Genomic DNA, 15,646 nt, shown 5'->3' with positions numbered 1-15,646 from the left:
TGAGTGCTATCAGCACTGTGGCTCTGCAGAGTTCAGTGCTGTGCTTACAGCACTGAGCTGAGAGGGACAAGTGCTCGGCACAATTCCCACCCCAACAGCTCACTGCCCTGGGTCCATGTTCCTCCTATCCCATACCAAATGTCAGGATTGCTCCTTTTTCCTGCACCATCTGTCTCTCTCCCCTCCTAGGCTTTGTGGGCTCTTGCTGTGTTCGTGCTCAGCACAAGGCATCTATCTCCACCTCTGGTTTTAGTTGATGCGTCAGACATGCAGGAGTAAGTTTCCCTTTGGCCCCAGCGATTCCAATGGGAACAAGATGAACTTCTGCTATGAATCCAACTTAGTTCCTGAAGGATTGAGTTTGCCAACACTAAGTGCTGACTATTTCCCAAGACCAGTATGTTTAAAAAAACCAGAGAGAGTGACTTGTTGCTGTGATCTCAGCACTCAGCTGGCTCAGAAATGGGGAACATCCATGTCCCCAAACCAGTGCAAAGGCATCCAACACACTCTGCTGCCTGACACACACAGTATAAATAGAGTTATTTTCCTTTCTTTAGGGAATGTATCGTTCCCAATCCAGTTTTAGGATTACACTCTAATCTCAGTCTCTGAGCAGTCTGTGCCCACGTATCCAGGATTAGAATTCAGCCCTGCAGCCTCTCCAGTGGTACCTTACCCCAATTAAGAAGACATATTTCATGCTCCTGTATCACAGAATGATAACCTAATTGCTTTCTTGCTTTCCAAAAGTCATTTATTTTGCTGACTGCAGATTCTGGAACAATTACAATCACTAGTTTTATGACTCAGCATAGGTTTAGGGCAAGAACTTGGATTCTACAGTTAATACCATTAAGAATATTAATAATATTGGGATATTTCTCTATTTTTTAAAACAGCATCTGATTTCTCAAGAAGTTGAGATACCTTTTTCTTGAAAGGAAGCCAGTGGAAGTGCAAGTGAGACTATGTAGTATTTCATTCATATATTTCACTCACAATCATGTGTAAATGTTTATGTTCTGTGTTTGATTTCTCTGACGGAGGTTTGCCTGAGTGTTTTAAACACTCAGCTTCTTCCAAACAGCCTGTGGAGCCACTGCTGAGGTACACTGAACACTGACTTTCAAAAATGCTAATTCCATGTGTTTGATGTAAATAAAAGCAGTATGAGTTAACCAAAACTCATTTAACTAAAACCCCAAGTTTCCGACAAGTCTATATTCTACGTAAGACCATTCTGCATTTTGCCGATACAGTTAATAACACAGACACAAACTGCTATAGACATTTCGAAGCTGTGTGTAGCATGATGAGATTTGCAAATGCTTTTGGTTCATGAAGTTCGTGTCTTCTGCCACTTCTCATCTAATAAATTGAGACAGAATTAGTCCTGGGTGAGTGGTTCTGCCTGCTGCCAAGAAGGGTTTGCTAAGGGTAAGACTCTAAAGGTAGAGATTAACTTGTCTTCATCCCTGTAATGTGCTGTACAGCCAGGATTTGTGCAATAGGATCAGAGCAGAGCCATATATGAATCTAGTGCTGGACAGCTGGTGTGTATGAATTCATATGAACCCTGATGCCAGAGTTTGAGCTGCTCTCAAATCCCAGCTAATAAATGTATCACAACTGTACTTTCCCCGTTCCCTCTCAGATCTGCCTTTGCTGGTGTGCTTTTGCATTGTTACAAAAATGCTATCAACCTTGAGCACCCTAAATTTGACCTGGAAGTCAGAGCCTCCGCAAAGTAACCAGAAAAGGTGTTTTTCCAAATGGAATAACATAGATTAGTCAGGTTCAGGATCTCCTCCTGACACAGGGTTACATTCAAGTCTTTATATTAGGTTACTAAGCTGTTTGTTTTACCTGATCAGTTCAATACTACCCTGAACAGGAAAATCAGGAAAATAAACAAGTAAAATATTCAGAAAACATATAAATACAAAACATCCTTTAAGTTAAAATTAAACCATACTGATATTTTTCCATTCAGCTTGGGGAAGTGGATTAGAATTCTGGTGAAAATAACATCTCAGCTTTTTATCACAAACACCAGAGTTATGTTTATGTGTCTGAGATGAAATCCTAGATAAGTTAGATAAGATTGACTGGCACACCAGTGAAAAAACCAGAATGACTTCATGGAGCAACTCCAGTGAAAACCTCATTAAGGCATCAAACCCTCCGTTTAGCTCATGATGATTCAGAAATTGGGTCAGTGGAAGCAGCGAGCTACAGCTTGAGTGAAAGATCAGAATGAACTTTCAAATCATATTATTCCATGATTTTTTCAATACTATATATTTTCCATGTCAAACCAACAGACCACCTAGTGTATCTTTGCAAGGATGAGTTGCTTATTTGATGCATGTTGTCTGAAGTGATGCTCTGTGAATCTTGGTCATCTAATGCATACTCATCTATCCCTAAATATGTATCAACTCCAGCCTGGATGCTGCTGTATTTGGTACCCTACATTCAAGGACAATGACAGCATTGAAAAGAGAACCTTACTTTTTAAAAGAAAGTTCTTAAATAGTTTCTGCTTCAGCTCTGAGAGGAGGCAGGGTGAGAGATGCCTGTCAACAGACAGTGTATCCCACTTTACATCCAACACAAAATCCAGACTTGTTTTGGGAACTGCACAGACTACACAGGGAACACCACAGTGGTACTGGTGCTGCTGGTTTCTAACCACAGTTCCTGCTGCTTGGTTGTGGATAGATGTCTGTCACAGCAGGCAGGGTACATGGCATCCCACATGGGTGTGGGGGATCTGGGCCAGAAAGGATGGCTCTTTTCCCACTAGGGTTTCCATGATTCTACACTTTAAAGTTGTACTACATAGTTTTAGACACAGGTTTGATTTTAGAGGGAAGCACAGAAGTTCTAGGTGAGCCTGATGAACAAAATGTCTTCATGTGTGTGTCTTTTGCCCACCCCAGGGGACAGCTGCCCCAGAACAAAGTGCATTCACAACTGTGATTAACACAGGGGACTGACACATTCTAGCAGTTCCTAAAAAGCAGAAGTGGCACAACTTGCCAGTCATCCACCAGACAAAACTTTGTCAGTGTTAATACCAGCTTTTAAATATTTTTTTCTAATTTACTAGAATAAAACGGTTAAAACCTCCTGGGTTTTATTTTCTATGATGTCTATCTGGAACTGTGCTGATTGCTTTGCTCACAGGACAATATGGTACGGCAAATACCATCATCCCAGTTGCCACCTATTTTTTGAGCTGCTGAAAAGTTTAGTTCAGCACTAAATCGCTTTAGTACTGAGCTTTAAAATGCTTTAGCAGCTCAGAAGCACTTTGGCAGCTCAAATGCTCTTCATGAGGCACCCAGCATCCTAAATCGCTTTAAGTCTGTAGTATCCTAAAAAAACAAGGCAAATGGAAACATGTCCAGCAGCACATGTTTGGATACACATGGCAAGAACAAAGGACATGGGGCTGGTCTTGGATTTGACAGCCTTGTCTGCTGCCAGGAAGTCCTGAGTCTTGGCCAACACAGAATCCAGCATTTACAGCTACAAATGTAAAGAATTTTTCATTTTGAGGGAACATCAGTGGTGTGGTCAAAGTGCAGCCTCTGCTTTCTGGCTGAATGGCTGGAATGACTCACTTGTCTACCTTTTGGAAAACTCATCTTGAGGCTGAGACCAAGTATCCTCACCATACCAAGGAAATGGTGAATTCCTGAGGCATGTGAATTGGATAGCCGCCCCTTAACTTTTTCATAACTCATCAATAAGTCAAAGGTAATAAAAGAAGTTATAATGATAAATCTAATTAATAAATGGCTTTGGTAACAAACTACAGGATTTGGCTTCCAGCAGAGATTTGGATAATGAACAGTGATCCTGTCTTTGCATTTCCCTCACTGTCACCTATACCCAATGCTAGCTGAACTCATGGAGCTGCAAACTGTCTACAGGATGAGAACACTAAGCATTACATCTTCTTTTAGGAGAAAGAATCCATTTTGTCAGAGCTAAATGGGTTTGGAAATTTAACTCCTTAATTTCAACATACATTAAAAAAAATTTTAAAACCAATCACTTGCTGTGCAACTCTGAGAAGAATGTACAGATGCTCATGCTGCTGCCTCTGGAGATAGCCTGCTCCTCCTGCCAACCTCTCAACATAAAGCGTTCCATGCAGGATAAATTTTGAACAGGCACTGGGTTACAGGACTTGCTTCCTTTATGACCTGTCTGCATAGATAATCCTGCCATACATCATTCCCCCCAAAATCCTGAGCAGGGAATGCTGTAGTTATTCATTCCACTGGTATCAGGATCATTAGTAATCCGCTCACCTTCCTCTTTGGACAGACTTGGAAATGCTCAGACAATCCACCTCAATGACAGGACAGCTATTCAGCTATGCATTTGCAGTGTATTAGTTTTTAGTCTACTCTTCATGAGGCTTAATTACCTGTACATATATGGATAATTAATCTGAGTCTCACTAGCTTTATCACTGTTCTCATCACTACACAGCATGTTCTTTTACCTTTTTTACTTCCCTTGGTAATGTTAAGGGGCTGATGTCATTTGGAACAGCTTATTTCTACCATTTCTTTCCAACTGTTTCATTTAGTAGACAGGGCTCCAACGTACTGCAATTCCCAAATTAAACCAAAGATACCTGTCTTCCTAAGTATGACCACATCACTTTTCTTAGAGCTGCTGTGACACACCAGGGGCTGCAGGCAAAGGCTTTGGCTTAATTACATCCTTTTGAGCAGTTGCTATTTCTCAGCATCCAGACTTCCCTTGCATTGTAAGATCCAAGGACACCAAACAACTCAGTGTAAACAAAGGCAACATTTGCATTGTCCTCAAAACTGCAAGTTTCTATATAGATAACAATACAACCCACAAGCACTGAAGGACACAGCTGTGACTGGCAGGACTCCCTACTTATCTGAGGAATAACTTGCATAACCTACTCTGTTTCTCATATTGTTGGATGTCTTATTCCTCTCTTTGGACCTGCTGATTCAGGTCTTTACAATAGCAAAGCTGTTGCTGTCTCCTTGCAGCATGACTCCACGAGAGCACATGAGGAAGATGTCTATCCTGGGGGAACAAGGAACACTAGAAGAGAAGCATCTGTACCGATTAGCAAGTGGCATGGCAGCAGGAGGTAAGCAGGAACACATTTGTTTAGAGGATTGCTGATACCTGTACAACACACAAGATCTAGCCAGCAACAGGTTGGATGTCTTTAAAAAGTAATTCAAATTAATCGTAGGAGTAACTGGAGAACTATTTCTCTTAAGGCAATTTAAAGTTACCATGGGAAGCTCTCAGCATTCAGGATTTGATTAAGAGATGCTGAGACAAGACAAGAACTCAGAACAAATGCCACAGCTGGACATTATGATGTTCTGGCTCACCACTGCAAGCTCTTCTCTAAAGAGCTGCTGTCTCATGATAAGGCAGGTTCCAGCTAATAAGATTTTTCTAAAAATGAAACTGTGTTAGAAATGAAAACTCTCTCAAGCAGAGAGCTCAACATCCTTGGCTATCTTCTTCTGTTTCACAGCATTATCTGAATCATTATTCATTATCATTTGCCCTTCTGTACACTTCACTATGCACATCCTGTTTACTTTAAATGCAGTTTGACTGTATAAATCTACATTACTTAAAGTCATTCAGGTGGCAGGGGAAACATCTTTTTAGTTGCTGCTATTAAAAAAAAGTGTGATTTGCTAACTCACTAAAATGCTGCCACTTGAGGGGAAAAAAACCCCCACATCTGTTGTAGTTATACTGCAGAGAGAATCACTTTCTAACTCAGCACATTGACCACTGCACTGTGTGTGCTTTGTGCCAGAACTGCGGCAGCGGCAGGAGATGCTGATGAGGAATCAGCTGATGGCAGTGAACCCCCAGCTGATGGGGCCAGGCCAGCAGAGGATGCAAGCCATTCCTTCCCAGTTTGAGCCACGACTGGTCGACAGGTACTGTGCACCACTTCTCTATTACAACCCTGCTATACCTGAGTATGTAAACACCTTTGATTATTCTTAACTAAACAACGTTCTCTGCATATCTGAACGTGTTTTTCTCCTCTCAGAGATCTGTTACCTGCAACTGAAATGATGGCCTCAGCTGACCCAAGACAAATCCACATAGCCTCCCACCTTGGACCCACAGTCCCACCACATGCAAACATGCCAAACCTATTGTCCAACCGTGTTTACCCTGGCCCAGGTAACCCAGCACTCTCTGCATGCTGAAAACTGAGAGCATGTCAAGGAGAAAGCAAACTGCACCTACTTGTTTTCCACAGGTTTATTGGTAGTGTCAGCAACAGTTTATTTTCTCTAGAACAACAGTCTCACTAAAGGGAGGCAATCTGCTCCCCAGAGAATCTAAGCTGTGCCAGTTTAGGCCTAAACACATCCATTTCAGCTTTTGTTAAATATACTGTTTTCAAAGTCATTTACATGTTTTTGTTCTCTCCTTTTATTTTTGTATTTTCCAAGCATTTGGAAGGCCAAAACAGAAGGCTGTGGCTAAACAAATGAGCCTAATCAACAACACCTTTACACTACATTTAACTCTTGCTGATGTATGAGCATTGGCTGGTTTGCACTGATCATGTTCTTTTAATAACACCATCACATGCCACTTGACTCATGTAGGGCAACTACAAGCCCTTTTAATAAAGGCCAAAATTACAGGGCACAACTCCAAGGGGAAGGCTGGATATCCCAGCCATGGCACTCCTTCATGTCATGCTGCACATAGACTTAAATATCACTTTATACAAAGAGGTCACATCTTAAGCTTCCTTCTTGGAGATGAGTGAATGAATTCTTAATGCCAAATTGATCTATAGAGAAGAATTTCTGGCTTCAGATTTTTTTCCTCCCTGAATGTGGATCTCAAATAAGAGATTCCCTCAAGAGGAAATGTAATTTAAAATTACATGGCCTCCAGGCTGAAAACTTCTGGAAGGAGCAGGTTTGCTTTGCTCAATGGATGACTATTATTTTCTGAGCAGTTATATGTACTTCAAAGACATAAATCACCCACTAAATCCACACTGCTGTCTCCTCCCTTCGTGGATAACACCAGGTTTACCTAACTACAGATCTGATCCTGCAAACACCTGATGCTGGACTTCATGTCTCTTCTACATATTCCCACCAAAGCAATGACCATAAATAGGATTTAACTTGAAGTCATATCAGCTTCCTGGTGAAACACACAGTTCAAGTCTTAAAAAGCTTTTTTAAGTGTCTGCATTGCTTTGGATTTTGTGCATTTCCCTGAGGAAACAAGTGAATTTTAAACATTTCTCTTTTCCCCCCTCCCTTTAAGGATACAGCTTTCTACAACCAGAATCCATTGAAGCTGTGGCCAGAAGACAGGAACTGGTTCAAAAGCAAAATATTGCCAGGTAATCAGCAGTAAGCTTTGCTCTGAGGTGCATGCCAGGATTAGAGCAGCAAAGGCAGCTGGAAATTACTAAATCACAGACTTTGAATGGGGTTTTATTTACAGGGATGAAGATATTTTTCCATGTCACCCAGAGAACCAGAGCCCTTGATTATTTATTAATGCCTGAAGCTACTGAACCCTCTGCTTGCCCCTATTCTGCTTTTAGTCTTAAAATGATGTAAGAAACAACCCCCTTAGCTTGGTTAAAGAAACAAACAAGTTACAACCCCAACCCTTGAACTCTGGATTCTAACACCCTGAAGGTACAAAAACTCAGAAAAAAATTCAAACCTTCCAGCTGTGCGCTATCACACACAACATTTTAAGCCTCCACAGCTGGGCCCTTGGGATGATCAGCTGTGTCTCCACCCTACCAGGGTGGGCAGAGCTTTCCTAGTTTATCCAAACAGTCTGAGTGTCAGGGTGACTGAAGAGAGTTCAGATATTTGCACCAGCTTCAGTGTAATCAGTAGCTGGTTAAAAAACCACCAGTGCCTCCTGCAGAGCCAACACCATTCCCATAGTGGAACTGTAACCTCCACCACCACCGCACTGGGCTGCAGTACAGTACTCTGGTAGTAAACCTCACACAGTGAGACTAAGAGCAAAGAACAGATAAATTCTGTGTACACATCTGAAGAGAATTATGACAGAAGTGTTTTGAGCTCTTCACTCAGCAAAGATTGATTACTGAACTCCTCCAAGCATGAGATTTGCATCAGCAATGCACTTCTTACAGCTCTTGGCAAAACTACATGGCAAAACCCCCAAGAAAACCAAGGAAAATAACTAGCAGCAAGCACAGCCATCACACACAGCCTTACCCACATCAGTGCTAGTCCTGCCTGTTCAGGCCCTTCCCTCAATCCACCAAACCCAGGAAAACCCCAACATAAAACAGCTCAGTCTAAATCCATGAGATAACCTTTGACTACAGTTTTTTTGCCATCCTGGCAATTTCTACTATGTCCACACTGCTTTCTACAGCACATGTCACCATTAGAGCTGCACTTGCTCCTTTCACCTGGTGCTAAAGTCAGGTGTTGGCAAAAAATTTCCTGCACTTGCTGCAGCTGTGCTGCTGAGCCCCTGGGCCCAAATCCTTGTTCTCCAGGGTACTCTGTCTCATTCCAAAGCTCAGTGATCCCCAGTCTGATGGTCCTCAGAGGAACAGACTGTCTTATCTGGAGGAGTAGGCAGGAATGTAATGCCTTTTGTTGTTTATCTCCACCTCAAGAGCTATGTGGGAGTAGTGACAATTGGACGAGCTGTACGAGGACATGAGACACAGAGAAAACACTTCCATGGGAGCTCTGAGAGCAGAAAATCAGTAATTCAGAGGCTGTTGTAAAGATGAAAAGAGGAGAGAGAGAAAAAGCCCTGAATGTTATGGAGTGATCAACTAACTCCTCCTCCTAACAATAATCTGGATAGCTTTTGCCCAAACTGTTTTCCTGAAAATTTCCACTCTCCTAAAAGTCAGACTCTCTCTGACCTGTTATCCTCATTTCAGTGTAAAGAAAGCAATCTTGGTGCACTTTAATGCCTTACTCCAGAGGGCCTCCAAAGAAAGATCCAGAAATCCCACTAAAGACACCTCTAGGAGCTCTAGCTTTCTGTTTAATCACTGGTTTGGCTCCAGAGAAGGCTGATGCCAGCAAAGGTTGGTAGAGAAGAGACAAATACTACTACTTGTGTTCTCTGTATCTCCCTGGTAAGCCCTCCTACCTGCTATGCCAGAGGCAGAAAGCTGGCACAGACTCTGGAGCACTGGCTTTATCCACAAGAAAGGAGATCAGTTGAACACTCACCACCAGGATCTCACCCTTGCACACTCTCAGAGACATGCTCAGGTGCCAGGCACTATGGAGAGTTACTTAGGAGACTTAGCATTAGCTTACTCTGATTATATGCACAGGTTTCATAGATACTATCATTCTAGTTCTTTATCACTTACAATATCACTGGAATTTTAGAGTTTTCAGTACCATTTTCTGATTGGTAATGTAAATCACTTATTTTCTTTAGTCTGTAACACTGGAGACCCTTTTCCAAATCTCAAGTGAGCATAATCACCATAATAATGCCTGGTTTGCCTATGCACAAATAACACTTCTTTTGTCTGAAATATTATCCAGAGGCATTACATGGAAGATGTGTTTTCCCTCTCTTTTAGCTTACTGTATGCATCTGGCAGCACATTAGATAGCCAGGTTTGTCATTCCATCTGCACCTTGTGCTCTCTCACACACAGCAATGTAGAGACCAGACAAGACAAGCAGTACATGGTGTGATTCTTGGGGATGTCCTGTGCAGGGCCAAGAGTTGGACTTGGTGATCCTTGTGGGTCACTTCCAACTCAATATTCTGTGATACTCTTGCCTATTCAGTTACCTGAGTTTTTATCTGCTACTGAACAAAAGAGGTGCTGAAGGAACTGAGCTGCCCTAACTCCATGCTCTGTGTCCCCTAGAATGGAGATGGAGATGAGTGCTATTTTTCAGCAGAAAGAAATGGAGAAAGCTCATCGGAAAGGACTGCTGGGCCTGGAAGCACCTTTCCTTTACCATGGGATGCCAGCTAGTCCCATTGCTTTCCGTGGCAGGCACAGACTACCTGAAGGTCACCTTCCCAATGACTTGTATGTTCATCGCACCTCCCTTGATGAAATCCATGGCAACACCATGCTCATGGCAACCAGCCCATACCCACCAGTGGCCACCTTGCAAAGGGAGAGGGGACGTCGGCCAGGGAGAAGGGCTGGGAATCCCAAATCTGCAGACTGCAGTGCCAATGGCACAAAGAGCCAAGCTGATGACAAAACCGCGGACCCTGTGTCAGCTGCAGCGGATGAGGAGAAAGAAGACAAGAAAGAAGCAGAGGTGGAGACACCAAACAAACAAGAACAAAGCAAAAACCAGACTGAGCCATCTGCAGTTGCCAAAAACTGTAAAGAGTTTGAACAAAGCTTGAGGAAAAACTGTGCTCCTCATGAAATTCCTCCTGAAACCAACAGCTGCAGCAACACAAATGAGAAGGAAGCCAATAGCTCCTGTGCTGCTTTTGATGACAAGTACATGTACCCTTCTGCAATCCCATTCTCAGCATTACCATACGGATTTCCAGTACCCAACAACCCATTGCTGCCTTCAGGTTTGTCAGATCTCCAGATTACAGTTAGAGTGGCATGTTGACAGCTTTTGGTTTTATTTATTTGGGCCCTTATTTCTTCCCTCTAAATGAATTTTTGTTATGGCACAGTCATTGCAACTAAAAGTAGAATTCATATGCTGCAAACAGTAATAACTGTATTCAGTTCCTGTCTGCAAAAGGAATTTCAATTAAACAAAACTGCTGGATGAAATAGTGAGTTAGCTTCCCCTTCTGCCTATAACATTCCTGTATGTCCTAATTCACAGCAGGCACTATGGGTTAGCAGAGGCTTGGTTCTGTTCTACAGAATTATTAGTCAAGTTAAAGTAACAGCAAAGTCTAAAGAATCATCTGCATTGGATAACATACTCATTAGAGGAAATACTGCAGCATGATTTGTATGTGGAGTGACTGGTAGGTACAGTGCCACCAGTAAATAAGAGAAGTCACCAAAAAAACCCACCAGAATCAGGTACTACTGACTCTCAGGTGATTTGGGGTCTAAGACTCTTGTATCTGTCTATAACCACACTCTGCTGTTCATGTATTGGGTTCTGGAAAAGTATAAAAATTCTCATGTTAACAATCATCTCCTATTGAAAAGTTCTACAAACGTAACTTATGTGTTTCCTCCTCACAGGAGCACCTGGCCTGATCCTCAATGGAGAAGACATTTCTTCCATCGAAGACATTCGCAAGTGGACAGTTGATGATGTGTACAACTTCATCGTCAGCCTCCCAGGCTGTGCTGACTATGCCCAGGTGATTATACACATTCCCTTCTTTAGGACCATCTAGATTTAAAGGTCAGCAAACAAAGGCAAATGCTAGAGATTAACTGGTTGTCAGGAAGTTACAAACCTAACAGTAGCTTTCATTGTGCAGTTAGGAGATAAATACAAAGATAAAGGCTAACATCATTATTTCCTCCTTTTATTGTCTGTCTCAGGATTAGCATAAAAAAATAACCAGTGAAGTCTGTTTTAGCACACCATGATGTGTTTTACTATTTCATCAGATATTTAAGGACCATGCTATTGATGGAGAAACCCTCCCACTGCTAACAGAGGAACATCTCCTGGATACAATGGGATTAAAACTCGGCCCAGCATTAAAGATCCGTTCTCAGGTATGATCATCACATGTGTGCCCACGTGGCAAGTCACAGAGACACGAAAGAGCCAGCAGCTAACAGGATTAATTTTTTCCAAACTAAAACACATTTGTTCTCATTATAAAGTAACTACCATAATGTTAGGATACAAGAAACTCCTCTAGCATAGTTTGCTGTTGCTTCTCTGTATGTTACCACAGCACACAGGGAGACACTAAGGAATATGATCCTACCGCTTTCAGGGATAGACTGACCCTCTATGTTTACACTTTTCTGCCCTTAATTTCATCCACTAATATCAACTCTCTGCATGTTTCTGTTGTTGCCTGGTTCTTTTTTTTAACCCCTTGTGCTCTTTCACCCTTCTCTCATTAAAACCACCTTCCCTGATCCTGACTGGCAGTTTGCCTCCCCTCTGTCCCCGCAGCCAGAGAGCAGGAGGAACCTGCTGTGAGGCTCAGTACCTGTGAGACTCAGTACTCCCAAGCTGAGTATTGACAAGCTCCTTCCACAACCTGAGCCTAGGAAAATATAGGAAAATATATCACTTTGGCTAACCACTGATAACCTTTGAGATGGCTCCAGGATCTCCTGGCTGTCCCTGGCATTGTTACCCAGGAGTCAGCCTTGATGTGTAATGGCTTTCACACTGTCTCAAGAAGCAATTGCTGCAATTGTGCCTTTGTCTTTAAAGGTGTCTCGACGTTTGGGCAACGTGTTCTACATGATGAACCTCCCTCTGTCTGTGCCCCTGCCTCCTGCTCCAGGGAAGCCCTCGGAGCAGCCCTCTGACATAGCCTCTCCTCTGCACTGCAACAGCAGTGGTGACACACTGGACAGTCCCTGCTCTCAGGACCCAGAAACATCACAAGCAGTGGAACAGATAGTTTCAGAAAGCAGAGAAAATCCATGTGACACAGCTGGATCTCAAGCTGACTTCCAGATGATGACTTTCCAGAAAAGTTGAGCTAAGTCCAGGACATAGCATGTTTTTAATAATACAGGAACCTCTAGTTACACAAGAAGAAGGTACAGCCTGAAAGCTCTGGATGACTGGGGCAGAAGGAAACAAGCTGCCAATACAGCATGAGGAAGTGTTGTCTCTGAAAGGCACTAAAAATGCAACTACAGGTTAGTGCAATTTCTTTCAAGTGCAATTCATTGAAGAGAACACCAGTACAGTTAACAGATAATTATTCACTAAAGTCCAGTGTCATCACTGAAAGCTGTCAGGGACTCAGAGTGCACTGCCTGTATTACAGTGTGTTCCTGAGGGCTGCTGAGAAACTACAAGGAAGTCACAGCTTCCACACATAGCTGACTTCTGCCTCTGTTGAACAAAGTTTGTACACAACATTTATAAGGGATTCATTGGGAGAGTATGGAATTACCTGCAGAATATAGAGAAATACACACTAGAATCAGCAGTTTGAGTTAATCCCATTTCTATTCCAGAATTAAGCCTTTCTAAGTGCCTGGGAAGGGTAAGCAGGGTATGGAGAAGATACATGGATTAAACCCTGTACATGAAAATATCATGTGTGACAGCAATTTTAATTATTATGAGGCATTCCTATCACCAGGGCTGGAACTTGCCTTGTGTGACTGCACAGCTGAGTTCAGGAGGAAGCATCATCAGACTCTGCCATGAAGACCAATCACTGGGACAGTAACATTCCTGCAGGCAACAGGCTCAAAGCCACCCAGTTCCTGCCAACCTCTGCCACAACACCCTTCCCTCAGCTCACCTGGGCAAGCCATGGAAATCCCTTCACTCCTCAGCATGTTCAGTGCTTGTTTTGGAAGAGGCCTGAAACCTTCCTTTTCTCTGCAAAAATGTGTTTTCCCCTCACTTCTGCTACTCATGAGTCATTACCTCACAGCAAACAAGAACCGCAAAGTAGAGCTTTTAGCCAGGGATAAATCCCCAGCTTTTATGGTGATTCCTGTGTGAATTATCTTTGTTCCCTCTTTAGGGGTTTGGTCATACACTGTTTTTCCACTTTGGAAGTTAGCATACTTCCACTCTTCTCCTTGCAAGAACAGTCCTTTACTCCAAAGGACACACAAATATTTTTGATAATTGAAGTTCTGTGAATGGAGGGTTGAAAGACTGATCTGATGTGTGTTGCTACTTTAGATTCTCTCCCCTTAGTTTAGTTTGTGTGGCCTCAAGTACTTAAAACCCAAGAGGTATATAAAGCTGTTTAGACAGTGAGTGGCTAAACATGTGAGGAGGGAGAGTATTTTCATATTCGGTTCTTTTACTGTAGCCTGAGATAAATTATTTTATGTCTTTGGTATATTTGTGCACTAGATAATGTGTGATTAGATGTTTGCAACAGCAACTGCAGATGTTCATTTTACCGTACTGTCTGAACTTTGCAGCCTTTGGAAGAAGGACAAATATCTGTAGTAAACCAACTCTTTTTAGCATGTGAAACAACTTATAACTTATTTTTTGTACAGTTGACGATCGTGTTGACAGTGTCACTTATCTAATTAAACACAGTTATTAACTTGGTTTTCAAATGGCATCCTACCTCCTCTCTGTGTGAACTACTGACTCGACCCACAGGAGACTTTCTCCACCCAGGAAGAGGAACCTCTGACAGGGTTCCAGGTGAGTCAGGCCACGAGATGTCGCTGCAAAGCCACGAGAGGTTCCTGCTACCCCTCCAAAGGGAAATGCCTGAAGGACACACCTGGAGTACAGGTGGCCTGTTAAGGACAAGGATATGAACTGAACAGCAGAAATCCCATATGCCAGGGAGGAAAGATTGAAATGTGGTTGTGAAGAGCGTGATTATTTTTGTAACTGGCTCAGGCATGATCAATGCCAAGGGTTGGGAAAGATGGGATGAAAACTTTGCAGCCTGGTACTACTTCTGCAATTAAAAGAAAAAGCAACCCCCAAACATTTGGTTTTTTCCTTTGCACATACTGGGCTCTTCTTCCCAAACAGCAATAAGGATAACTCCACGGCTTCCTGTTCTGGGAGATGTGCTGGAGCAGCCAAAATGCACTAAGGTCTGGATTGCAAACAGCTGTGGAGTGAAATAGGAAGGAAAGGGATTTACCTAAACAGACATAAGTGATTCCATTCCTAATGAAGGAAATACCACTGGTAATGAATGTTTCCTCTCCTACAAACATTTCAGAGAAAATAAAAAAAAAAGGTAAAAGTAAAAAAAATCATATTCAGATAATCCTCTGCTCAATTCCCTGGATGAAAAATCCCTTACAAATGCTATGAGTATCCAAGTTAGGCAGAGTTCCCACCTGGTCCAAGTCAGGCAGTCATTTTAATCCAGCACACAAACACAAGGGCAGGCAGCGAGGTCCACAAGGTGATAGTATTTCAGACTGACTCATACCCATGCCAACAGCACTCTTTATAAAACTCAAGATTCTATGACCTTACACAATTGTGAATCTGCCACAAAACAGTTTTCAGAATGTTAGAGTGAAACAGAAAAAAATATTCACCTTTAGTTTTTAAAATCACCTGTTTTTTAAACTAAGTAGAATCTTCTCGTATTTTTGACTTTCCAAATACCCTCATACAATGCTGATTGTGCATTGCTCTGAGCCACTTTCAACATCAGAAATTTTGCAGAAAAGCACCCAAAGCTAGATACAGCTCTTGTTTTGGTACCTTGCTCTGACAAGGTTCTATCTAAGCCCTCTATTGTTCACTGGAAAATAACAAGTCACCTCCATGAAGCTGAGCATTCATAGAATCACAGAATGGGTTGGGTTGGGAGGGACCTCACAGATCATCTAGTTGCCTGTGTTCATCAGGGTTCTGCTGCCTCTGATGGTTGGTTTGGATTAGCCCTTCATGCTATAATAAAAAGCTATAGCTCTATTGCTATGGCAATTTCAGTATAGTAACACGTT

General features: G+C 42.4%; 1 protein-coding gene across 1 annotated transcript; it reads left to right on the top strand.

Moving 5' to 3' along the window:
* Positions 1–5,061: 5,061 nt before the first annotated feature.
* SAMD7 (sterile alpha motif domain containing 7) lies at positions 5,062–12,710 on the top strand. Its single transcript, XM_009072732.1, has 8 exons — positions 5,062–5,164; positions 5,861–5,987; positions 6,104–6,240; positions 7,357–7,435; positions 9,950–10,629; positions 11,270–11,391; positions 11,648–11,758; positions 12,438–12,710. The coding sequence occupies exons 1-8, from the start codon at positions 5,062–5,064 to the stop codon at positions 12,708–12,710; spliced, it is 1,632 nt and encodes a 543-aa protein (XP_009070980.1).
* Positions 12,711–15,646: the final 2,936 nt, after the last annotated feature.

This window comes from Acanthisitta chloris, unplaced genomic scaffold (genome assembly GCF_000695815.1).
Source record: "Acanthisitta chloris isolate BGI_N310 unplaced genomic scaffold, ASM69581v1 scaffold23194, whole genome shotgun sequence".
Lineage (NCBI taxonomy): Eukaryota > Metazoa > Chordata > Aves > Passeriformes > Acanthisittidae > Acanthisitta > Acanthisitta chloris.
The sequence above is the reverse complement of the archived record's forward strand: the minus strand, read 5'-3'. Positions and strand labels throughout refer to the sequence as shown.

What these genes read in the sequence shown, in the direction of transcription:
- SAMD7 (XM_009072732.1), top strand. Translation starts at nt 5,062, where the DNA reads ATGACTCCACGAGAGCACATGAGGAAGATGTCTATCCTGGGGGAACAA. An exon ending in AAGTGGCATGGCAGCAGGAG is followed by an intron (nt 5,165 to 5,860) that starts GTAAGCAGGAAC and finishes GCTTTGTGCCAG; the next exon opens with AACTGCGGCAGCGGCAGGAG. An exon ending in CAAAAGCAAAATATTGCCAG is followed by an intron (nt 7,436 to 9,949) that starts GTAATCAGCAGT and finishes TGTGTCCCCTAG; the next exon opens with AATGGAGATGGAGATGAGTG.